The sequence below is a fragment of the Pristiophorus japonicus genome, chromosome 9, assembly GCF_044704955.1.
Source record: "Pristiophorus japonicus isolate sPriJap1 chromosome 9, sPriJap1.hap1, whole genome shotgun sequence".
NCBI classification, from domain to species: domain Eukaryota; kingdom Metazoa; phylum Chordata; class Chondrichthyes; family Pristiophoridae; genus Pristiophorus; species Pristiophorus japonicus.
The window spans coordinates 226,050,765-226,076,783 of NC_091985.1; the positions used below are offsets into that span (position 1 = coordinate 226,050,765).

General features: G+C 49.7%; 1 protein-coding gene across 1 annotated transcript in view; it reads right to left on the reverse strand.

The window, feature by feature from the left end:
- Nucleotides 1-26,019, reverse strand: part of LOC139273798 (zinc finger protein 585A-like) — a 125,462-nt gene that overhangs the window by 68,374 nt on the left and 31,069 nt on the right. Inside the window, exon 2 of the mRNA XM_070890896.1 lies at nucleotides 12,131-13,390. Within this exon, the coding sequence (XP_070746997.1) occupies nucleotides 12,131-13,045 (915 nt within the window). The 5' untranslated portion in view covers nucleotides 13,046-13,390. The remainder of the gene's footprint in view (nucleotides 1-12,130; nucleotides 13,391-26,019) is intronic.

The window sequence follows — 26,019 nt, forward strand, 5'->3', positions numbered from 1 at the left end:
GGAAGAGAGCGGGGGTGGGGGGGGGAAGAGAGCTGGGGGGGGGGAGAGAGCGGGGGGGGGAGAAAGAGAGCGGGGGGGGGAGAAAGAGAGCGGGGGGGGGAAGAGAGCGGGGGAAGAGAGCGGGGGGGAAGAGAGCGGGGGGGGGAAGAGAGCGGGGGGGGGAAGAGAGCGGGGGGGGGAAGAGAGCGGGGGGGGAAGAGAGCGGGGGGGGGAAGAGAGCGGGGGGGGGGGAAGAGAGCGGGGGGGGGGAAGAGAGCGGGGGGGGGGGGGGAGGGGGGGGAAGAGAGCGGGGGGGGGGAAGAGAGGGGGGGGGGAGAAAGAGAGCGGGGGGGGGAGAAAGAGAGCGGGGGGGGGGAGAAAGAGGGGGGGGAGAAAGAGGGGGGGGGAGAAAGAGGGGGGGGGAGAAAGAGGGGGGGGGAGAAAGAGGGGGGGGGAGAAAGAGGGGGGGGGGAAGAGAGCGCGGGGGGAGAAAGAGAGCGGGGGGGGGAGAAAGAGAGCGGGGGGGGAGAAAGAGGGGGGGGGAGAAAGAGGGGGGGGGAGAAAGAGAGCGGGGGGGGAAGAGAGCGGGGGGGGAGAGAGAGAGCGGGGGGGGGGAAGAGAGCGCGGGGGAAGAGAGCGGGGGGAGAGAGAGAGCGGGGGGGGAGAGAGAGAGCGGGGGGGGGGAAAGAGAGCGCGGGGGGGGGGGAAGAGAGAGCGGGGGGGGGAAGAGAGAGCGGGGGGGAAGAGAGAGCGGGGGGGGGAGAGAGAGCGGGGGGGGGAAGAGAGAGCGGGGGGGGAAGAGAGAGCGGGGGGGGGAAGAGAGAGCGGGGGGGGGAAAGAGAGAGAGCGGGGGGGAGAGCGGGGGGGGGGGAAGAGAGAGCGGGGGGGGGAAGAGAGAGCGGGGGGGAGGGAAGAGAGAGCGGGGGGGAGGGGAGAGAGAGCGGGGGGGAGGGGAGAGAGAGCGGGGGGGAGGGGAGAGAGAGCGGGGGGGGGAAGAGAGAGCGGGGGGGGGGAAGAGAGAGCGGGGGGGGAAGAGAGAGCGGGGGGGGGAAGAGAGAGCGGGTGGGGGGGGAAGAGAGAGGGTGGGGGAAGAGAGAGCGGGGGGGGGGAAGAGAGAGCGGGGGGGGGGGAAGAGAGAGCGGGGGGGGGGGAAGAGAGAGCGGGGGGGGAAGAGAGAGCGGGGGGGGGGGGAGAGAGAGCTGGGGGGGGGGAGAGAGAGCGGGGGGGGGGAAGAGAGAGCGGGGGGGGGGAAGAGAGAGCGGGGGGGGGGAAGAGAGAGCGGGGGGGGGGGAAGAGAGAGCGGGGGGGAGGGAAGAGAGAGCGGGGGGGAGGGAAGAGAGAGCGGGGGGGGGGAAGAGAGAGCGGGGGGGGGAAGAGAGAGCGGGGGGGGGAAGAGAGAGCGGGGGGGGGAAGAGAGAGCGGGGGGGGGGAAGAGAGAGCGGGGGGGGGGAAGAGAGAGCGGGGGGGGGGGGGGGGGAAGAGAGAGCGGGGGGGGGGAAGAGAGAGCGGGGGGGGGAAGAGAGAGCGGGGGGGGAAGAGAGAGCGGGGGGGGAAGAGAGAGCGGGGGGGAGAGAGAGCAGGGGGGAGAGAGAGCGGGGGGGGGGGGGGAGAGAGAGAGCCGGGGGGGGGGGGGGGGGAAGGGGGAGCGGGTGGGGGGGGAAGAGAGAGCGGGGGGGGGAGGGGGGGGGGGAAGAGAGAGCGGGGGGGGGAAGAGAGAGCGGGGGGTGGAAGAGAGAGCGGGGGGGGGGGGGGGAGAGAGAGCGGGGGGGGGGGGAGAGAGAGCGTGGGGGGGGGGGGAGAGAGAGCGGGGGGGGGGAAGAGAGAGCGGGGGGGGGGGGGGAAGAGAGAGCGGGGGGGGGGAGAGAGAGCGGGGGGGGGGAAGAGAGAGCGGGGGTGGGGGGAGAGAGCGGGGGTGGGAAGAGAGAGCGGGGGGGGGAAGAGAGAGCGGGGGGGGGAAGAGAGAGCGGGGGGGGGGAGAGAGAGCGGGGGGGGGGAGAGAGAGCGGGGGGGGGGGAGAGAGAGCGGGGGGGGGAGAGAGAGCGGGGGGGGGGAAGAGAGAGCGGGGGGGGGGGGGGGGGAGAGAGGGCGGGGGGGGGAGAGAGAGCGGGGGGGGGGGAGAGAGAGCGGGGGGGGGGGGGAAGAGAGAGCGGGGGGGGAAGAGAGAGGGGGTGGGGAAGAGAGAGCGGGGGGGGGGGGAGAGAGAGCGGGGGGGGGGAGAGAGAGCGGGGGGGGAGAGAGAGCGGGGGGGGAGAGAGAGCGGGGGGGGGGAGAGAGCGGGGGGGGGGGAGAGAGAGCGGGGGGTGGGGTAGAGAGAGCGGGGGGGGGGGGGGGGGGAGAGAGCGCGGGGGGGGGGGGAGAGCGCGTGGGGGGGGGGGGGGGGGAGAGTGAGCGGGGGGGGGAGAGAGAGCGAGGGGGGAAGAGTGAGCGGGGGGGGGGGGGGAAGAGAGCGAGGGGGGGGAAGAGAGAGCGGGGGCGGGGAAGAGAGAGCGGGGGGGGGGGAGAGAGAGCGGGGGGGGGGAAGAGAGAGCGGGGGGGGGGGGAGAGAGCAGGGGGGGGGAGAGACAGAGAGCGGGGGGGGGGGGAGAGAGAGCGGGGGGGGGGGGGAGAGAGAGCAGGGGGGGGGGGGGAGAGTGGGGGGGGGGAAGAGAGAGAGAGAGAGAGAGAGAGAGAGAGCGGGGCGGGAGAGAGAGAGCGGGGGGGGGGGGAGGTAGAGAGAGCGGGGGGGGGGGGGAGAGACAGAGAGAGAGAGCGGGGGGGGGGGGGGAGAGAGAGCGGGGGGGGGGGGGGAAGAGAGAGCAGGGGGGGGGGAGAGACAGAGAGAGAGAGCGGGGGGGGGGGGGGGGGGGAGAGAGCGGGGGGGGGGGGGGGGAGAGAGCGGGGGGGGAAGGGAGAGAGAGCGGGGGGGGAAGAGAGAGAGAGAGAGAGAGAGAGAGAGAGAGAGAGCGGGGCGGGAGAGAGAGAGCGGGGGGGGAGGGAGGTAGAGAGAGCGGGGGGGGAGGGAGGTAGAGAGAGCGGGGGGGGGGGTAGAGAGAGCGGGGGGGGGGGTAGAGAGAGCGGGGGGGGTAGAGTGAGCGGGGGGGGGGAGAGAGAGAGAGAGAGAGAGAGAGAGAGAGAGAGAGAGAGAGAGAGAGCGGGGCGGGAGAGAGAGAGCGGGGGGGGAGGGAGGTAGAGAGAGCGGGGGGGGAGGGAGGTAGAGAGAGCGGGGGGGGGGTAGAGAGAGCGGGGGGGGGGTAGAGAGAGCGGGGGGGGTAGAGTGAGCGGGGGGGTAGAGAGAGCGGGGGGGGGGGGTAGAGAGCGCGGGGGGGGTAGAGAGAGTGGGGGGGGGGGTAGAGAGAGCGGGGGGGGTAGAGAGAGCGGGGAGGGAGGGAGGTAGAGAGAGCGGGGGGGGGTAGAGAGAGCGGGGGGGGGTAGAGAGAGCGGGGGGGGTAGAGTGAGCGGGGGGGTAGAGAGAGCGGGGGGGGGGTAGAGAGCGCGGGGGGGGTAGAGAGAGTGGGGGGGGGTAGAGAGAGCGGGGAGGGAGGGAGGTAGAGAGAGCGGGGGGGGGTAGAGAGAGCGGGGGGGTAGAGTGACGGGGGTAGAGAGCGCGGGGGGGGGTAGAGAGCGCGGGGGGGGTAGAGAGAGCGGGGGGGGTAGAGAGAGCGGGGGGGGTAGAGAGAGCGGGGGGGTAGAGAGAGCGGGGGGGGGTAGAGAGAGCGGGGGTAGAGAGAGCGGGGAGGGTAGAGAGAGCGGGGGGGGGGAAGAGAGAGCGGGGGGGGGAAGAGAGAGCGGGGGGGGGGGGAAGAGAGAGCCGGGGGGGGGAAGAGAGAGCGGGGGGGGGGAAGAGAGAGCGGGGGGGGGGGGAGGAGAGAGAGAAAGCGGGGGGGGGGGAGGAGAGAGAGAGAGCGGGGGGGGGGGGGGAGGAGAGAGAGAGAGCGGGGGGGGGGGGAAGAGAGAGAGAGCGGGGGGAGAGAGCGCGGGGGAGTAGAGAGCGCAGAAGGGGTAGAGAGAGCAGGGGGGGGTAGAGCAAGCGGGGGCAGGAGAGAGAGCGGTGGGGGGTGGGGAACAGGAGCGCGGGTCGGGTCAGTCGGGGAGGGGGGGGCGGGGGAGTGGGTGTCGGGTCGGGTCGGCGGGGGGGGGGGGGGGGGAGCGGGTGTCGGGTCGGGTCGGCTGGGGGAGCGGGTGTCGGGTCGGGTCAGTTGGGGAGGGGGGGGCGGGAGCGGGTGTCGGTCGGTTTGGGTCGGGAGGGGAGGGGGGGGCGGGTGTCGGGTCGGGGGGGGGGGGGGGGGAGAAGCGGGTCTCGGGTCTCGGGCGGGGGGCGGATGTCGGGTCGGGTCTGGTCGGGGTGGAAGCAGAAGCTGGCCGTGGGAGGAGGGGGCTGCGTGCTTCGGGCCCCTCCCACACAGTTCGGAGCCTGGAGCTACTGCACTTGCGTGCCCACTGTAGCGCGCATGTACAGAGGTCCCGGCACTGTTTTCAGCGCCGGGACCTGGCTCCGCCCCCCCCACAGCTCGTGCTGGCTGCGCCGAGGGCCAGAGGACCTGTAAGTAGGTGGAGAGTTTTAGGCGCCGTTTTAGGCGCGAAAAACAGGCGCCCAGCTCGGAGGGGCGCCCGTTTTTTTTTCTTGTGGAAACTTGGGCCCAAAGTGTGGTGAATCTTTAAAATTCTCTACCCCGGTGGGCTGTGTAGGCTCAGTCTTTGAGTATATTCAAGGCAGGAATGGCTAGATTTTTGGATATTAAGGGAATCAAGGGATATGGCGACAGTGCGGGAAGGTGGAGCTGAGGTAGAAGATCAGCCGTGATCTCATTGAATGACGGAGCAGGCTCGAGGGGCCCAATGGCCGACTCCACCTCTCTTCTGGCTTCGCTTCCTGCTCCGCACTGTTAGAATATTATAAAGTGGACCAAATGGTCGGGGTATCCCAGCGTGCTTTGCTTGAACATTTTAGCCAGCGAGCAAATGTGGAGAAAAGGGTAAGTAGAATCTTGTCTGTGTGTGTGAACAGAAGCCGGTTTGGAAACTCAAAGACAGAGGATACTGAAATGATAAACACCCGGGTCACGAGAAGGCCTTTACCCAGATAAGAACGGCAGTTGCTAAGAGACCCACATATCTAAAGACCAGATAACGCTGGAAATTACTCGGGCAGTGGAGTTGTTAGGTACTGTGCGAGGCCAGTGGTAAGTTCGTATTCTGCTAACAGAAGCTTACACATTCCTAAGAGGGAAATGCTGTTTCTCCAACCAAGATAAGAGATGAGATCCGGAAATACGTGGCAATACATGGCGCAACCCATCCGTGGTTAACATAGAGTCAGGATTGGGATGGATGGGGCCGGGGCGGGATTAATGACTAAGAGATAAGGAGAGCGACACCACAACGTTAACATTTTCACCCTTGTTTTTAAAACCTTCCATGGGCCTCACGCCTCCCTATCTCTCTAACCTCCTCCGATATCTGTACTGCTCCAACTCTGACATCTTACTCATCCCCGATTTTAATCGCTCCACCATTGGCGGTTGTGCTTTCAGCTGCCAAGGTCCTAAGGTCTGGAATTCCCTCCCTACAGCTCTCTTTCCACCTTCAGCTCTTTATAACCATAATCTTAAAATTAGAGCTCGGTCATTGAAGAGTGAAATCAGGCAGCACCGTTTCACACACTGTGCAAATGTGGAACTCTCTCCTCCAAATGGCTGTGGATGCTGGGAGTCAAATGGAGCTTTCAAGACTGAGATGATAGATTTTTGTTAGGTTTAAGGTACAGATCAGCCCTGATCTAATTGAATGGTGGAGCAGGCCCGAGGGTCTGAAAGGCCTCCTATTGTTCCACATGTAACTATGACATACTCAGAGATGCCCCGGAGCAGTGAAAGCCCACTGGGCCCCAGAACAGCGGAAACGTCAGGTCTAGGACAAAGGCAGTAAGCCCATTTTGAATCCGGTTCGCTGCTCCCTCTGTGCCCAGCACTGCCTGCAGCCCCAGCACACGAAAGTGGAATTTCAGCCTCAGTGTTACAAGTTTCATCGGTTGGAGAGAGGAATAATTCAACCTGACACAGAGCTGTGTGATGGGTTCAGTCTCCACTAATATTGGATGGTCAGAAATGACCACTGGTCCGTGCCGATGTTTATACTCCACACGAGCCTCCTCCCACCTACCTTCATCCAAACCTATCAGCACATCCTTCTATTCCTTTCTCCCTCATGTACATAGCTAGATTCCCCTGAAATGCATCTGTGCTATTCATCTCAACCACTCAATGTGGTAGCGAGTTCCACAGTCTAACCACTCTCTGGGTAAAGAATTCCACATTGGATTTACTGGTGACTATCTAATATTAATGGCTGCTAGTTTAGGACTCCCACACAAGTGGAAACATCTTCTCTCTGTCCACCCTATCGAACGCGATCATAATTTTAAAGACCTCCATAGACCGGTACAAAGAGTTAACAAAAGTCATCACTGTAAGTACGTTAGAAATTCAGACCTTATTTCCCCAAAGATGTAAATCCTCATCTTACTCACTCTAGTTTCCTCTGTGTTGAAATCCAAACTCATTGCACCATTTCCAACATTTGTTTCCTGCTGGTTGAACTTTCTCTCTCCCCTTAAAATGCTGACTCTGGCTGGGTTCAGTTCTGCACTCAATGGTTCCCCTCCCTCTCGTTCCCAGCAGGTCTTGACGCTGGCTCCATCCCTCTTTCCAACAATCTATCCTTCCCTATAAACTTCCCCTCTGTAATTTTGGAGCGCAGATCTCCTTGACCGGTCACCAGTCACTATTTCTCCTTCATTTATAGACGCTCCCTGACCAGTCACCATTTCTCCTTCATTTAGAGATACTCCCTGACCATCACTGTTTCTCATTCATTTATAGACACTCCCTGACCAGTTAACATTTCTCCTTCATTTGCAAATGCTCCCTGGCTCAGTGTTTGCCATGGGGCTGCTTTGTTGAGCTTTAGGCCGGAGCAAAATGGGAGAAACTGGGAATCGATGGGTGGGGTCGGATAATGTTAGATACAGAGTTCCCTCTACACTGTCCCATCAAACACTCCCAGGGCAGGTGCAGCACAGGTTAGATACAGAGTAAATCTCCCTCTACATAAGAATTAGGAGCAGGATAAATGCATTCGGCCCCCTGAGCCTGCTCCATCGTTCAATAATATCATGGCTGATCTGCTACCTCAACTCCACTTTCCTACACTGTCCCCATATCACTCAATGTTCAAAAATCTATCGATTGCTGTCTTGAATATACTCAACGACTGAGCCTCCACAGAGAATTCCAAAGGTTCACCACCATCTGAGTGAAGAATTTTCTCATCTCAGTCCTAAATGGCCAACCCCTTATTCTGAGACTGTGACCTCTGGTTCTAGACTCCTCAGCCAGAGGAAACATCCTCACTCTACCTACCCTGTCAAGCCCTGTAAGCATTTTGTATGTTTCAATGATATCACCTCTCATTCTTTTAAACTCTAGAGAATATAGGCTTAGTCTACTCAATCTCTCCTCACAGGACAATCCCCCATCCCAGGAATCAGTCTGGTGAACCTTCGTTGCACTCCCTCTATGGAGGCAGCTCGAGCCTGGACCCACTACAGGTCCTATCAAGAGGACAAAATGAGAAATAAAAAGTAATAAAATTAGGACATCACAAGGATGGAGGACAGTGATTGATTCTTCCAGATTAATTGAATCACTGGACAGGGAATGAATCTTAATGACAGCTAATAATTGATTTAATTTGATTCATTGTTGATTTTCTAATTTTAAACTTAATTTATAATTATGGCATATATTATTTAATTTTGTTTAATTTGTTTAATTATAGTTAATCTTTATTATACTGATTTTACTATTGTATACTCCTTATTGTATTATTTACAATGTAATTTGAATCTTTTTTTGTTTCTTTGCCCGTGTTTATCTGGGGCACATTTTGGCTGCTGCTTCGGACCCGAGCCTTTAACCTCTTTTTAAACTTCCTTCTCATGCTGTTTCTCTCTTTCCCTCAATGGTCAATATCAGAGGGTTGTGAATCTGTGGAATTCTCTGCCCAAAGAAGCAGTTGAGGCTAGCTCATTGAATGTATTCAAATCACAGATAGATAGATTTTTAACCAATAAGGGAATTAAGGGTTACGGGGAGCGGGCGGGTAAGTGGAGCTGAGTCCACGGCCAGATCAGCCATGATCTTGTTGAATGGCGGAGCAGGCTCGAGGGGCTAGATGGCCGACTCCTGTTCCTAATTCTTATGTTCTTATGTTATGTTCTTATGTTAATGTGCTGTAAAATCGTTGTGAAATGCCTTGGGACATTTTACTTCGTTAAAGACACTATATAAATAAAAATTAATAAGTAAATCCTTCGTTAGGTAAAAGACCAAAACTGTACACAATATTTCAGGTGTGGTCTCACCATGGCCATTTATAATTGCAATAAGATGTCTTTACTCTTGTACTCTGCAGAGTGACTTGGACAGGTTAGATGAGTGGGCAAATGCATGGCAGATGAAGTATAATATGGATAAATGTGAGGTTATCCACTTTGGTGGTAAAAACAGAGAGACAGACTATTATCTGAATGGTGACAGATTAGGAAAAGGGGAGGTGCAACGAGACCTGGGTGTCATGGTACATCATTCATTGAAGGTTGGCAAACTACCACATAAAGTTGTTGAGGCTAATTCACTAAATATATTCAAAAAGGAGTTAGATGAAGTCCTTACTACTAGGGGGATCAAGGGGTATGGCGAGAAAGCAGGAATGGGGTACTGAAGTTGCATGTTCAGCCATGAACTCATTGAATGGCGGTGCAGGCTCGAAGGGCCGAATGGCCTACACCTGCACCTATTTTCTATGTTTCTATGTTACTCCAATCCTCTTGTAATAAAGGCCAACATACTATTTGCTTTCTTAATTGCTTGCTGTACCTGCATGTTAACTTTCAGTGATTCATGTGCAAGGTCCTTCTGAACACTAACATTTCCCAATCTCTCACCATTTAAAACAGACTCTGCTTTTCTATTTTTCCGACCAAAGTGGATAACTTCACATTTCTCCAATTTATATTCAATTTACCATGTTCTTGCCCATTCACTTAGCCTGTCTATATCCCCTTGAAGCCACTTTGCATCCTCCTCACAGCTTACATTCCCAGCTAGCTTTGTATCATCAGCAAACTTGGATATATTACATTTGGTCCCCTCATCCAAATCATTGATATAGATTGTGAATAGCTGGGGCCCCAGCACCGATCCTTGTGGCACCCCACTAGTTACAGTCTGTGAACCCAAAAATGACCTGTTTATTCCTACTCTGTTTTCTGTCCGTTAACCATTCCTCAATCCATGCTAATATATTACCCCCAATCCCATAAACCCTAATTTTTTTTTTAATAACCTCTTGTGTGGCACCTTATCGAATGCCTTCAGAAAATCCAAATACACCACATCCACTGGTTCCCCCTTATCTATTCTACAAGTAACAACCTCAAAAAACTCTAACTGATTTGCAATATATGATTTCCCTTTCATAAATCGGTGAACTCTGCCCAATCCTATTTTTATTTTCTAAGTGCTCTGTTACCACGGCCTTAAGAATAGATTCTAACATTTTCCATAACTGTTGTCAGGCTAACTGGTTTGTAGGGCCCCATTTTCTCTTTCCCTCCTTTCTTAAATAGCTCGGTTACATTTGCTGCCTTCCAATTGGCAGGAACCATTCTAGAATCTATGGAACTTTGCATGATGACAACCAATGCATCCACTACCTGTATAGCCACCTCTTTCAAAACCCTAGGATGTAGGCCATCAGGTCCTGGGGATTTATTGGCTTTTAGTCCCATTAATTTCTCCAGTATTATTTTTTTACTAATATTAATTTCTTTCAGTTCCTCATTCTTGCTAGACCCTTGGTTCTCCACTATTTCCAGAAGGCTGTTTGTGTCTTCTTCCATGAAGACATCCACAGAGTCTTTGTTTAATTTCTCAGCCATTTCCTTATTCCCCTTTACAATTTCTCCTGTCTCAGCCTGTAAGAGACCCACATTTACTTTCACTAATCTTTTCCTTTTTACCGTCTGTTTTTATGTCTCTCGCTATTTACTCTCATATTCTATTTTCCCTTTCTTTCTCAATTTCTTCATCCTCCTTTGCTGAATTCTAAAATCCTCCCAATCCTCAGGCTATTGCTTTTTCTGGCAACATTATAAGCCTCTTCCTTTGATCTAATACTATCTTTAACTTCTCTTGTTAGCCACAGTTAGACCATTGTCCCATCAAACACTGCAAGGGCAGGTACGGCACGGGTTAGATACAGAGTAAAGCTCCCTCCACACTGTGCAGCAGTGCAGAGTCTGAGTAAACATCCCTCTGTGCATGATAAGCAGACTGTGATTCTGTAATTATTTACACAGGAGATCCCCATTACCCACATTCCCAACTATCTATCAGGATTTTCCACAGAGCAACATCTTGCAAGAGACATCACTTTATTTACACTAATCGCCTGTCTGATATAAACCCACCCCACAGTCACTGACACCAATCTCCTCCTGTCTGATGTCGAAATCTCGACCTCCGAAAAGAATGACTCCGACACTTACAGCTCCGGCAGAAGTTTCTTTAATTCACTTGCTAGCAAGGGGTAGGTCACACTCAGTCAAGGGCTAAGTGAACACCTCCGAAATGGTACAGCTTCACAAGATATTTATACAGTAAAACCCAAGTTCTGGCCTCTCCCTGTGTATTGCTCTGTCTCACAGTCAGTGAATACAGAAAAAGAGTTAATTACTATATCCTGGTCCTGACAATGGTTTACAGATATTTCCTTTTGTCAGGGTTATCAGTTGGCCAGCCGGCCATTACTCCATGAATCATAGGTAATGGGCTATCACCTGTCTTGTATTGTGTCAGGATTGTTCAATTTCCTGGTCAGTTTATCGTTTGCATCAAATGGATGAGGTCTCTACAAGAGATAATGGCTGGTGGTTTGAGTCTAGAAGATAAGGGTGGGGTGACATGGAACTCCTGTTGTGTAGACAATAGGAGAGCACCATGGGGGGGGGGGTTACTTGTCTCAGCATGACTTGTCTCCTAGCTGTCTGATGGCCATCAGCCATCTCAAACCAGGTTTAGCTGTTTATGCAAGCTGACTGCTAAAATGTAGAAAGTTCTGGAAGTGCCAGGACTCCATTTTAATATATATTGCAAGGGGCACACAAATACCGTATGGTATCAGCTTAGATAAAAATACATTTCCACTTTGATATAAACCCACCCCACAGTCACTGACACCAATCTCCTCCTGTCTGATATAAACCCACCCCACAGTCACTGACACCAATCTCCTCCGGTCTGATATAATCCCACAGTCACTGACACCAATCTCCTCCGGTCTGATATAAACCAACCCCACAGTCACTGACACCAATCTCCTCCTGTCTGATATAAACCAACCCCACATACTCAGAAAGATTAAACTCAGCCTGTTACTTGGAATGGACTTGTCTCCATTCCCATGCTGAGTGGATTGATGTATCAGACGGGAGGGCAACATTTGGCGACACTGATTCCCCATCAATTCCCATCCCCCTTCTTTTTGGTGGATAATGGAGGAGCCACTGTGTGTAACGTGCAAGTCAGTAAGAATTGTCAGCAAGCTCTTTCGAATCGGAGATTTTATTCAGTGGAAATTTTCAGACACTGTATTGTAGATTTTGTACCAAACATTAACTTAGGATTGAAGTAAAAGTTCAGAATGTTATTGCAAACTAATTTCTGATGAGTCCCTGAATTAAGGGGAAAGATCACAGTGTTTCTTAAATTGATACTGCAACCCCGAGAACATAATCAGCTACATATCCAGAATATTAAAGTCCAGCCCAGTTATAGGGTTATCAGCGGAAACAAACCCCAACTGTCAGAATGAACATGGTTCAGACCTGGATGTGATTAACAACAGCAACAGCAGAATCAAACCCCTGCAGTCACTTGTGAACTCGCTGGTGTTTCAGCAGGTGGGATGACTGAGTGAATCGCTTCCCACACTCAGAGCAGGTGAACGGCCTCTCCCCAGTGTGAGTGCGTTGGTGTATCATCAGATTATTTCTGCCTTTAAACCTCTTCTCACAGTCAGAACATTTAAACTGCTTCTTATTGGTGTGAACAAGTTGGTGTGCAGTGAGATGGCATGACTGAGTGAATCCCTTCCCACACACGGAGCAGGTGAACGGCCTCTCCCCAGTGTGAACTCGTTGGTGTCTCAGCAGGTTGGATGACCGAGTGAATCGCTTCCCACACACAGAGCAGGTGAACGGCCTCACCCCAGTGTGAACTCGTTGGTGTGTCAGCAGGTGTGATGACCGAGTGAATCGCTTCCCACACACGGAGCAGGTGAACGGCTTCACCCCAGTGTGAACTCGTTGGTGTCTCAGCAGGTGTGATGACCGAGTGAATCGCTTCCCACACACAGTGCAGGTGAACGGCCTCTCCCCAGTGTGAACTCGCTGGTGTATCAGCAGGTGGGATGAGTGAATGAATCCCTTCCCACATTCAGAGCAGGTGAACGGCCTCTCCGCAGTGTGATCTCGCTCATGTCTCAGCAGGTGGTATAACCGAATGAATCCCTTCCCACATACGGAGCAGGTGAACGGCCTCTCCCCGGTGTGAACTTGCTGGTGTATCTGCAGGCTGGTTGAGGCAGCGAATCCCTTCCCACATATGGAGCAGTTGAACAGCCTCTCCCTGGTGTGAACTCTCTGGTGTGTCAGCAGGTGGGATGACTGAGTGAATCTCTCCCCACACTCAGAGCAGGTGAACGGCCTCTCCCCAGTGTGAACTCGCTGGTGTCTCAGCAGGTGGGCTAACCGAGAGAATCTCATCCCACAAATGGAGCAGGTGAACGGCCTCTCCCCAGTGTGAACTCGCTGGTGTGTCAGCAGGTTGGATGACTTAGCGAATCCCTTTCCACACATGGAGCAGGCGAACGGCCTCTCCCCAGTGTGACTGCGTCGATGAATTTCCAGGTCAGACGGGGAATTGAATCTCTTCCCACAGTCCCCACATTCCCACGGTTTCTCCATGATGCGGGTGGCCTTGTGTCTCTCCAGGTTGGACGATCAGTTAAAACGTGTACGGTTTCTCCCCGCTGTGAATGGTGCGATGATTTTTCAGGCTGTGTAACTGGTTAAAGCTCTTTCCACAGTCAGTGCACTGGAACACTCTCACTCGGTGTGTGTGTGTGTCAATGCTTTTCCAGTCACACTGATGTTTGAAATCTTTTCCCACAGACAGAACAGACAAACATTTTTCCCTCCACATTCAAAGGCCGATGATATTCAGGTCCTGATGAATCGAGTGATTCCATCAGACTTTGATGTGATGTTTGGTTAGAGTTTCTCTTCTGCAGATTCTCCCTTTCTAATACTCTGTGAAAGGAGATTACAGAACTCATCACTAAGTACGGGACAGAAATTCAGAATAGACAATTCTAGTTTCTATGGAACATTCCTTCCCCTCTTACTCCTCCAAAGCTGTAAATCTCCATCCCACACATTGGATTTCAGCACCGGGAGGAGGTACAAACACACTGCATGTCTCAAGACAGTTTATTCTCCGTTCTCAGTTTTCACCACCAAGTCTGGCTGGGTTCAGTTCCACACTCACTGGTTCCCCTCCCTCTCCTCCCCTGAAGGTGCTGACTCTGGCTGGGTTCAGTTCCACACTCACTGGTTCCCCTCCCTCTCCTCCCCTGAAGGTGCTGACTCTGGCTGGGTTCAGTTCCACACTCACTGGTGCCCCTCCCTCTCCCTCCCCTGCAGGTGCTGACTCTGGCTGGGTTCAGTTCTACACTCACTGGTTCCCCTCCTTCTCCCTCCCCTGCAGGTGCTGACTCTGGCTGGGTTCAGTTCTACACTCACTGGTTCCCCTCCACTGAAGGTGCTGACTCTGTCTGGGTTCAGTTCTACACTCTCTGATAATCTGAAATAAAACAGAAAATAATGGAAATGCTCGGGCAGCATCTATGGAGAAAAACAGAGTTAACGTTTCAGGTCACGTTGCTTTCGTCAGAACTGGAAAAAGTTAGAGATGTAACAGGTTTTAAGTGAGTGTAGAGGCAGGGAAAGAGGGGAGGGGAGGGAATACAGGAGTGATTAAATGGCAAAAGGGATGATGAAACAAGGCAAAAGGAGATTGTAATGGGACAAGAAAGAAAGGATGGGGAGGTGTAAATGGCAATCGGAGAATCATTACAAGAAATACGAGCAGGAGTCGGCCATTTGACCCCCTCAAACCTGCTCCGTCATTTAATAAAATCATGGCTAATCTGATCATGGACTCAGTTCCACTGCACTGCCTGCTCCCCTTAACCCTTTTGTTATGTATTTAACCCCTTGTAACCTGTATTACACTACCACCAGAGGGCCTACCTGTTGGAGTCCCAAGGGATCCCAGCATCCCTTGGGAGCAAGGTATATAAGCAGGCCACCCATGAGGTACCTGCACTGTGGAGTCTCATTAAAGGAGCTAACGTCACAGTTGCTCACTGTACACAGTACTCAGTTTCATCCTTTATTATGAGCTTATCACCTTTATTCCCTTATCACTCAAAAATCTGTCCATCTCCGCCTTAAATTTGTTCAATGGCCTAGCCTCTACAGCTCTCTGGGGCAGAGAATTCCATAGATTTATAACCCTCAGAAGAAATTCCTCCTCATCTCAGTTTTAAATGGGCGGCCCCTTATTCTGAGACTATGTCCCCTAGTTTTAGTTTCCCCTATGAGTGGAAATATCCTCTCTGCATCCACCTTGTCAAGCCCGCTCATTATCCTATATGTTTCGACAAGATCACCTCTCATTCTTCTGAACTCCAATGAGTATAGACCGAACCTATTCAACCTATCTTCATAAGTCAAGCCCCTTATCTCTGGAATCAACCTAGTGAACTTTCTCTGAACAGCCTCCAATGCAAGTATATCCTTTTTAAAATATGGAGACCAAAACTGCATGCAATACTCCAGGTGTGGCCTCACCAAAACCCTGTACAGTTGTAGCAGGACTTCTCTGCTTTTATAATCTATCCCCCTTGCAATAAAGGTCAATATTCCATTTGCCTTCCTGATTATTTGCTGTACCTGCATACTAACTTTTTGTGTTTCATGCATAAGGACCCCCAGGTCTCTCTGTACTGAAGCATTTTGCAATTTTTCTCCATTTAAATTATAATCTGCTTTTCTATTTTTTCTGCCAAAGTGGATAACCTCACATTTTCCCACATTATACTCCATCTGCCAAATTTTTGACCATTCACTTAGCCTGCCTATATCCCTTTGCAGATTTGTTGTGTCCTCCTCACAATTTGCTTTCCCACCCATCTTTGTATCAGCAAACTTGGTTACATTAACTCGGTCCCTTCATCCAAGTAATTACTATCGATTGTAAATACTTGAGGCCCCAGCACCGATCCCTGTGGCATCCCATTAGTTACTGTTTGCCAACCGGAAAATGACCGTTTATTCTGACTGTTTTCTGTTAGTTAGCCAATCCTCAATCCATGGTAATATATTACCCCCAACCCCATGAACTTTTATCTTGTGCAGTAACCTTTTATGTGGCACCTTATCGAATGTCTTCTGGAAATCCAAATACACCACATCCACTGGTTCCCCCTTATCCACCCTGCTCGTTACATCCTCGAAGAACTCCAGCAAATTTGTCAAACATGATTTCCCTTTCATAAAACCGTGCTGACTCTGCTTGATTGAATTATGCTTTTCCAAATGTCCTGCTACTGCTTCCTTAATAATGGACTCCAGCATTTTTCCAACTACAGATGTTAGGCTAACCGGTCTATAGTTTTCTGCTTTCTGTCTGCCTCCTTTTTTTAAATAGGGGGCCATATATTTGCGGTTTTCCAATCCACTGGGACCGCCCCAGAATCTAGGGAATTTTGGTAGATTACAACCAATGCATCCACTATCTCTGCAGCCACCTCTTTTAAGACCCTAGGATGCAATCCATCAGGTCCAGGGGACTTGTCCACCTTTAGTCCCATTATTTTACCAAATACTACTTCTTTAATGATTACCAACTGCTGCTGTACTAAAAAATGAGAGCAGTGGTTACGAAGTGACATTGTTGAACTCAATGTTGAGTCCAGACGGTAGAGTGCCTAATCGAAAGATGAAATGCTGTGCCTCGTGCTTCATTAGAACAGCGGAGGAGGCTGAGGACGGAGAGGTCAGAGTGGGAGTGGCCCGGAGAATTAAAATGACAAGCGACCGGACGCTTAGAGTCACGCTTGTGACTGAACGGAGGTGTTCCGCAATGCGATGACCCAATCTGCGTTTTGGTCTCTCCAATGTAGAGGAGACCATTTCATGAGCAGTGAATACAGTATACTAAATTCAAAGCAGTACACTAAATCAGTGTTTCACCTGGAAGGAGTGTTTGGGGCTCTGGACTGTGGGAAGGGAGGAGGTGAAAGGGCAGGTGTTGTTTTTCCCATTTTAATGTAGGAAATGCAGCAGCCAATTTGTGCACAGCAAGCTCCCACAAACAGCAATGTGATAGTGACCAGATAATGTATTTTAGTGATGTTGATTGAGGGATATATATTGGCCAGGATGCCGAGGTAACTCCCCATCTCTTCTTCGAAATAGAGCCATGGGATCTTTTAAATCCACCCGGGAGAGCAGACAGAGCCTCGGTTTAACACCTCATCCAAAAGATAACACGTCTTGACACTGCGGCGGTCCCTCAGTGCTGCACTGGAGTGTCAGCCGGCACTTTAGTGCTCAAGTCTCTGGAGTGGGACTTGAACAGTTCTGAGCACAAGGGGCCAAATCTGGGGCCCTCCTGTTGCAATTCTGTGGGCTGTTAAACCGTAACCCAGCACTTACCAGCACCTTCAGGAGAGATGCTGAGAAAGCCCCCATGTGCAGAGTGAGAATAAAATCAATGAGTCAATGATTTTCTCTCCCGGTCACTGGGACCCTGAAGCCCCGCCCACTCTGTTGGTTTACAAATATGGACGCGCAGGAGCGCTATCGCTCAATGAATCAAGATGGCGGCATGCAAAATCCTGAGCTTTCCTTTACAAAGATGGCAGTCTTTAACCTGGGACTGTTTTCAGGAAAAAGCTGCAAACGCGGGAGCCGAGGTTTTCATTCAGGGCTTGCGGCCTACACCAGTTGTTGATGGAGCCCACCCGTGGGTAGCGTTACTCCCCCGCACCCCGACGTTTCCTACCCGCTAAAGAATCACGCATCTGTCCGCCTGCGGCCTCTGTCTGTGCATCGAACAGCGCACCGCGCACGCTCCAAACCCAGGCGGGTTCCCGCGCCTGCGTGCTGGGCTCCTGTAGTCTGGGTGTGACACAGTCTTCCCCGCGGGGAATGCTGGGTAATCGCCTCGCCACTGAACGGCCACATTAGTGAATAGAACAGGATTTACTGTGATTGCGTTGAGCACTAAACCATGTTCATTCTGGCAGTTATGGTTTGTTTCTGATGATCTTAATAACTCCTATACCCGAGCTGGAGATTAATATTCTGTATAAATATTGAATAAATTATTTGTTTCAAGCACAGTGCGTCGAATATTTAATTTCACCATGATAAGAGACGAATTGATGTTCTGTTACCGACTGTTCCCAGACTTGTCTTACTCTAGGTTATTTCAGTTCTCATCTAGTTCGCCTTCTACCATATCAAACCCCAAGCCTGTTCCATTTGAGTACATGGCTTGTCGGTGTCATAGACTAAAATCACTTTGCACTTGTTTGAAGTTCCTTTGAACCACCCCATTATATAACTATATTACATAAGATGTGAAATCATTTACTTTCTGTATAATTTATCATTTTTTGATCCGCTTTCATAAAAATCCTCCACACACATTGCATATGACAGGGGACAAGAGAGGGAAACCAGTCACCATTTCTCCTTCATTTACAGAGGCTCCCTGACCAGTCATCATTTCTCGCTCACTTACAGATTCTCCCTGGTCTCTCACCATTTCTCCTTCATTTACAGATGCTCCCTGACCACTCCCCATTTCTCCTCCATTTGCAGACACTCCCTGACAAGTCGCTGCTTTGTGGACCTTTCTGTTGTGCCTTTAAACAAATGAAACTCTGGTGTGGAGCAAACATTGCAATATTTGGTAGTGAAATGGGTTCATTCAGGACAGACAGCAGGGATTATTGCAGGAAATAACAGTGCAGTGAGAAAGGAAATGCAGTGGATGTTGTGTAGATGGATTGTCAAAAGGTGTTTGATAAGGTGCCGGACAGGAGGCTTGTTGATCAAATTAAGATTCACGGTATTAAAGGGAGTGGGACCACGTGGAGAGGAAGTTGGGTAAAGGGCAGAAAACAGAGAGTAGTGGTTAATGGATGTTCTTCAGACTGGAGGGATGTAAACAGTGATGTCCCCCAGGGTCAGTGTTGGGACCATTGCTCTGCTCAATATAGAGAAATGATCTGGGCTCGGGTATATGGGGCACAAGATCAAAATCTCCAAGTAATCCCCAAAAGGGACCATGGCCAACTGTGAAGAGGACTGTAAATGATTTCAGTGTGAATACACAGGTTAGTAAATGGGGCGGGTAGATATCAGCTGAAATTTAACACAGAAATGTGAGGTGATACATTTTGGGACAAAGAAAATGTTAAGGAAAGTACATTAAATGGTAAAAATTTAAAAGCAGCAGAGAAGCAGAATAGGAAAGTGGTGTCAGATTCTAGCTAATGCCTTGTCCTATAATTAGCAAGTATAGTGTCAGAAGCTTTAATCACTCTACCATACCTGATATTGACCCATCAATCAGAGTAAACATGCAAGTCCAGCGTGTCCACAGTAACTGACACAAGGTCAGCCCGCTGGATGGAACCTGAGCTTGATCTCCGGTGTCTCCAGTCCTGACTGTCCCCTTACATCAGTCTCCCCTCACTTTTATACCCTACAGTGATCCACCTCTGGCACCGGACCCTTCTGTGTCTTCTCTGCTGGGTTTTGGCAGGAAGCTGGGAAAAGTCAGCTGGAACTTCTCTAATCTGTGATTTACAAGGACACTTTCCCTGGTTCCCAGCAGTTGCTTTTCTTCAGTAATTTTTTCTTTATCCCTAAACTGCTGTTAGTTGTGTTATTTCTTATAGGTATAAACATCACACATAATCTAATCTATTCTATTCCCCATTCTGGTTTAAATTTATATTGCAGTTACTAACAGACAAACCCTGTCCTTTCCCCTGATCGGGTTACAGATTCCAACCAGTTGATTCAGTGAATGGAATGTCCCATCAGTGTTGCCATGGTGACCTGTCTGCAGTGAAGCGTCTGTTTGAGTTTCGAACTCAGACTAAACTTCTCTTTCCCATAATACACATTAAATCAGCCGGTTTATGTCATAGAATCATAGAAATTTACAGCACAGAAGGAGGCCATTTCAGCCCACAGTGTCCGGCCCGGCCGACCAAGAGTTATCCAGCCTAATCCCACTTTACAGCTCTTGGTCCGTCGCTCCATAATTTACGGCATTTTGTGGTGAGGGTTCCTGCCTCTACCACCCTTGCAGGCAGTGAGTTCCTGACCCCCACCACCCACTGGGTGAAGAAATTTCCCCTCATATCTCCTCTAAACCTCCCCCCAATTATTTAAATCTATGTCCCTTGGTTGTTGACCCCTCTGCCAAGGGAAACAGGTCTTTCATATCCACTCGATCCAGGCCCCTTATAATTTTTGCACCTCAATAAAGTCTCCCCTCAGCCACCTCTGTTCCAAAAATAAACAGACCCAGCATCTCCAATCTTTCCTCCTAGCCAAAATTCTCCAGTCCAGGCAACATTCTTGTAAATCTCCTCTGCACCCTTTCCACTGCAATCACATCTTTCCTGTAATGTGATGACCAGAACTGCACGCAGTACTCCAGCTGCACCCTAACCAGTGTTTTATACAGTTCAAGCATAACCTCCCTGCTCTTGTATTCTATGCCTCGACTAATAAAGGCAAGTATTCCATATACCTTCTTAACCACCTTATCTACCTGGCCTGCTACCTTCAGGGATCTGTGGACATGCCCTCCAAAGTCCCTTTGTTCCTCTACACTTTTCAGTGTCCTACCATTTAATGTGTATTCCCTTGCCTTGTTAGACCTCCCCAAATGCATTATCTCACACTTATTGAAATCAAATTCCATTTGTCACTGTTCTGCCCACCTGACCAGTATATTGCTAGTTTCCTGCAGTCCGCAGCTTTCTTCTTCATTATCAACCACACGGCCGATGTTAGTGTCATCTACAAACTTCTTAATCATACCCCCAACATTCAAGTCTAAGTCCTTGATATATACCACAAAAAGCAAGGGACCCAGCACTGATCCCTGCAGAACCCCACTGGAAACAGCCTACCAGTCACAAATACACCCATCAACCATTACGCTTTGCTTCCTGCCTCAGCCAATTTTGGATCCAACTTGCCACTTTTTAAATAGAGTTAAAAATAAACTTACTTTAATGCACAGGGTTTTTAATATAAAAATTAGTGAAGAAATTAAATTTTTCTATGTTTTAAAACTCTTACGCTGGTAAAAAAAAACCAGGCCATATGCCTACTTTTACCAGGCGCAAGAGTTTGAAGAACATTCGCTAGGCAAGAGTTGGGCAAATAGCCCAAATCTCCGCCCGTGAGTATCCTTCTCCCGGGGATGCATTTGACAGATCGCAAATGCCAGATCTCGGCACGTGCGCATTGCGCACCAAGAACCAGCATTTGCAAGGCCTCTTCAAGTGTGTGCGCAGACCGTACGCACCCAGAGAGGCCGCAATAGGAGCAGGGGTAGGCCCTTTGGCTCTTCAAGCCTGCTCCGCCATTCAATAAGATCATGGCTGAGCTTCTACCTCAACTCCACCTTCTCGCGCTATCCCTTAATTCACAAAAATTATCGACCCGTCCTGAATATACTCAGCGACTGAATATCCACAGGTCTCTGAGGTAAAGAATTCCAAAGATTCACAGCCCCGAGTGAAGACATTTCTCATTTCAGTCCTTTTATTCTGAGACTGACACCGTGTTCGAGATTCCCCAACCAGAGGAAACATTTTCTCAGCATTAACCTCGTCAAGCCCCTTAAGAATTTTATGCATTTCAATTAGATCACCTCTCATTCTTCTAAACTCTAGGGAATATAGGCCTAGTCTACTCAATCTCTTCTCATAGGGCAATCCCCTCATTCCAGGAACTAGTCCAGTGAACCTTCATTGCACTCCCTCGAAGGCAAGTATGTCTTTCCTTGGGTAAGGAGCCCAGAACTGTACACAGTACTCCGGGTGTGGCCTCACCAATGGCCTGTATAATTGTAGTGAGACTCATGTATTTTTGTACTCTAATCCCATCCCTTTGTAACAAAAGCTAATGCGCCATTTGCTTTCCTAATTGCTTGCTGCACTTGCATGTTAATCTTGTGATTCATGAACAAGGACACCCAGGTCCCTCTGATTGCAAACATTTCCCAGTCGCTCACCATTCAAAATATATCCGGCTTTTTTGTGTTTCCTACCACTTACTTGCTCACCTAACTTTGTATCATCAGCAAACTTGAATATGTTACACTCAGGGACATCCCAGTTATTAATATAGATTGTAAATTGCTCAGGCCCAAGAACTGATCCTTGCGAGATCTCGCGAGTTACAGCCTGCCAACCTGAAAAAGTTGTCTGGGAAATGACTGGGTATGATTCTTAATGAATACCTTGCGTCTGTTTTCACAAAAGAGAGGAGCGATGCAGACTTTGCAATGAGGGAGAAGTGTGAAATATTAGATGAGATAACGATAGTAAAAGAGGAAGCATTAAAGGGCTTAGTAACTTTGAAAGTGGATAAATCCCCAGGCCCAGATCAAATGTATCCCAGGCTGTTAAGAGAAGCAAAAGAGGAAATAGCAGAGGCTCCGACCATCATTTTCCAATGCTCTCTGGCTACATAAGAACATAAGAAATAGGAGCAGGAGTAGGCCACCTGGCCCCTCAAGCCTGCTCCGCCATTTAATAAGATCATGGCTGATCTGATCATGGACTCAGCTCCACTTCCCTGCCCGCTCCCCATAACCCTTTATTCCATTATCGCTCAAAAATCTGTCTATCTCCGCCTTAAATATATTCAATGACCCAGCCTCCACAGCTCTCTGGGGCAGAGAATTCCACAGATTTACCCACCCTCAGAGAAGAAATTCCTCCTCATCTCAGTTTTAAATGAGCAGCCTCTTATTCTAAGACTATGTCCCCTAATTTTAGTTTCCCCTATGAGTAGAAATATCCTCTCTGCATTCACCTTGTCGAGCCCCCTCATTAACTTATATGTTTCAATAAGATCACCTCTCATTCTTCTGAACTCCAATGAGTATAGGCCCAATCTATCTTCATAAGTCAACCCCCTCATCTCCGGAATCAACCTACTGAACCTTCTCTGAACAGCTTCCAATGCAAAGACAAAAGCTGTACGCAGTACTCTTGGTGTGGCCTTACCCAATTCCCTGTACAGTTGTAGCAGGACTTCTCCGCTTTTATATTCTGCTTTTATGTGGTGTATTTCGACTTCCAGAAAGCATTTGACAAGATGCCACATAAAAGGTTACTGTACAAGATAAAAGTTCACGGGGTTGGGGGTAATATATTAGCACGGATAGAGGATTGGCTAACTAATAGAAAAGAGAGAGTCCGAATAAATGGTTACATAAGAACATAAGAATTAGGAACAGGAGTAGGCCATCTAGCCCCCCGAGCCTGCTCCGCCATTCAATAAGATCATGGCTGATCTGGCCGTGGACTCAGCTCCACTTACCCGCCCGCTCCCCGTAACCCTTAATTCCCTTATTGGTTAAAATTCTATCTATCTGTGACTTGAATACATTCAATGAGCTAGCCTCAACTGCTTCCTTGGGCAGAGAATTCCACAGATTCACAACCCTCTGGGAGAAGAAATTCCTTCTCAACTCGGTTTTAAATTGGCTCCCCCGTATTTTGAGGCTGTACCCCCTAGTTCTAATCTCTCCTACCAGTGGAAACAACCTCTCTGCCTCTATCTTGTCTATCCCTTTCATGATTTTAAATGTTTCTATAAGATCACCCCTCATCCTTCTGAACTCCAACGAGTAAAGACCTAGTCTACTCAATCTATCATCATAAGGTAACCCCCTCATCTCCGGAATCAGCCTAGTGAATCGTCTCTGTACCCCCTCCAAAGCCAGTATATCCTTCCTTAAGTAAGGTGACCAAAACTGCAATCCTCTAATTCTCTGGTTGGCAATCAGTAACTAGTGGGGTGCCGCAGGGATCAGTGCTGGGACCCCAACTATTTACAATCTATATTAACGACTTGGAAAAAGGGACTGAGTGTAATGTAGCCAAGTTTGCTGACAATACAAAGATGGGAAGAAAAGCAATGTGTGAGGAGGACACAAAGAATCTGCAAAAGGACATGGACAGGCTAAGTGAGTGGGCTAAAATTTGGCAGATGGAGTATAATGTTCTAAAGTGTGAGGTCATGCACTTTGGCAGAAAAAAATAGAAAAGCAAATTATAATTTAAATGGAGAAAAATTGCAATGTGCTGCAGTACAGAGGGACTTGGGGGGTACTTGTGCATGGAACACAAAAGGATAGTGTACAGGTACATCAAGTGATCAGGAAAACCAGTGGAATCTTGGCCTTTATTGCAAAGGGGATGGAGTATAAAAGCAGGGAAGTCTTGCTACAGCTATACAGGGTATTGGTGAGGCCACACCTGGAATACTGCGTGCAGTTTTGGTTTCCATATTTACAAAAGGATATACTTGCTTTGGAGGTAGTTCAGAGAAGGTTCACTAGGTTGATTCTGGGGATGAGGGGGTTGACTTATGAGGAAAGGTTGAGTAGGTTAGGCCTCCACTCATTGGAATTCAGAAGAATGAGGGGTGATCTTATCGAAACGTATAAGATTATAAGGAGGCTTGACAAGGTGGATGCAGAGAGGATGTTTCCACTAATGGGGGAGACTAGAACTTGAGGGCATAATCTTAGAATAAAGGGCTGCCCATTTAAAACTGAGATGAGGAGAAATTGCTTTTCTCAGAGGGTTGTAAATCTGTGGAATTCGCTGCCTCAGAGAGCTGTGGAAACTGGGACATTGAATAAATTTAAGACAAAAATAGACAGTTTCTTAACCAATAAGGGGATAAGGGGTTATGGGGAGCGGGCGGGGAAGTGGACCCGAGTCCATGATCGGATCAGCCATAATCGTATTAAATAGGCTCGAGGGGTCATATTGCCTACTCCTGCTCCTATTTCTTATGTTCTTATACTCCATCCCCCTTGCAATAAAGGCCAACATTCCATTTGCCTTCCTGGTTACTTGCTGTACCTGCATATTAACTTGTTGTGTTTCATGCACAAGGACCCCCAGGTCCCTCCGTACTGCAGCACATTGCAATTTTTTCTCCATTTAAATTATAATTTGCTTTTCTATTTTTGCTGCCAAAATGGATAACCTCACATTTTCCCATATTATATCCCATCGGCCAAATTTTTGCCCCCTCACTTAGCCCGTCTATATCCCTTTGCAGATTTTTTGTGTCTTCCTCACAACTTGCTTTCCCACCCATCTTTGTATCATCAGTAAACTTGGCTACATTACACTCAGTCCCTTCATCCAAGTTATTAATATAGATTGTAAATAGTTGGGGTCCCAGCACCGATCCCTGCAGCACCCCACTAGTTACTGATTGCCAACCAGAAAATTACCCATTTATCCTGACTCTGTTTTCTATTAGTTAGCCGATTCTCAATCCAAGCTAATATATTACCCCCGACGCTGTGAACTTTTATCTTGTACAGTAACCTTTTACGTGGCACCTTATCGAATGCCTTCTGGAAATCCAAATACACCACATCCACTGGTTCCCCCTTATCCACCTTGTTCGTAACATCCTCAAAGAACTCCAGCAAATTTGTCAAACATGATTTTCCTTTCATAAAACCATGCTGACTCTGCTTGATTGAATTATGCTTTTCTAAATGTTTTCCAATCCACTGGGACCGCCCCAGAATCCACGGAATTTTGGTAGATTACAACCAATGCATCCATTATCTCTGCAGCCACTTCTTTTAAGACCCTAGGATGTAAGCCATCAGGTCCAGGTGTCTTGTTTGCCTTTAGTCCCATTATTTTACCGAGTACTACTTCATCAGTGATAGTGATTGTATTAATTCCTCCCTTCCCATAGCCCCTCTTCATTTGGAAAGACATGGATTAATCAAGGACAGTCAGCATGGATGAGTTAAGGGAAAGTCGTGTCTGACTAACTTGATTGACCAAGGAGGTAACCAGGAGAGTCGATAAGGGCAGCGTGTATGATGTAATGTATATGGATTCTATCAAAGATTTTGATAAGGTCCCTCATGGCAGACCGGTCATGAAAGTAAAAGCCCATGTGATCCAGGGCAAAGTGGCAAGCTATATCCAAAATTGGCTCAGAGACAGGAAGCAAAGGGTAATGGTTGATGGGTGTTTTTTGACCGGAAGGCTGAATCCACTGGGATTCCACAGAGCTCAGTGCTGGGTCCCTTGCTTTTTGTGATATATATCAAGGACTTGGACTTGAATGTTGGAGGTATGATTAAGAAGTTTGCAAATGACACTAAAATATGCTGTGTGGTTGATAATGAAGAAGAAAGCTGCGGACTGCAGGAAAATATCAATGTACTGGTCAGCTGGGCATAACAGTGACAAATGGAATTCAATCCGGGTAAGTGTGAGGTAACGCATTTGGGGAGATCTAACAAGGCAGAGGAATACATATTAAATGGTAGGACACTGAAAAGTGTAGAGGAACAAAGGGACCTTGGAGTGCAGGTCCACAGCTCCCTGAAGGTAGCAGGCCAGGTAGATAAGGTGGTGAAGAAGGCCTATGGAATACTTACCTTTATTAGTCGAGACATGGATTACAAGAGCAAGGATGTTATGCTTGAAGTATATAAAACACTAGTTAGGCCTCACCTGGAGTACTGTGTGCCGTTCTGGTCA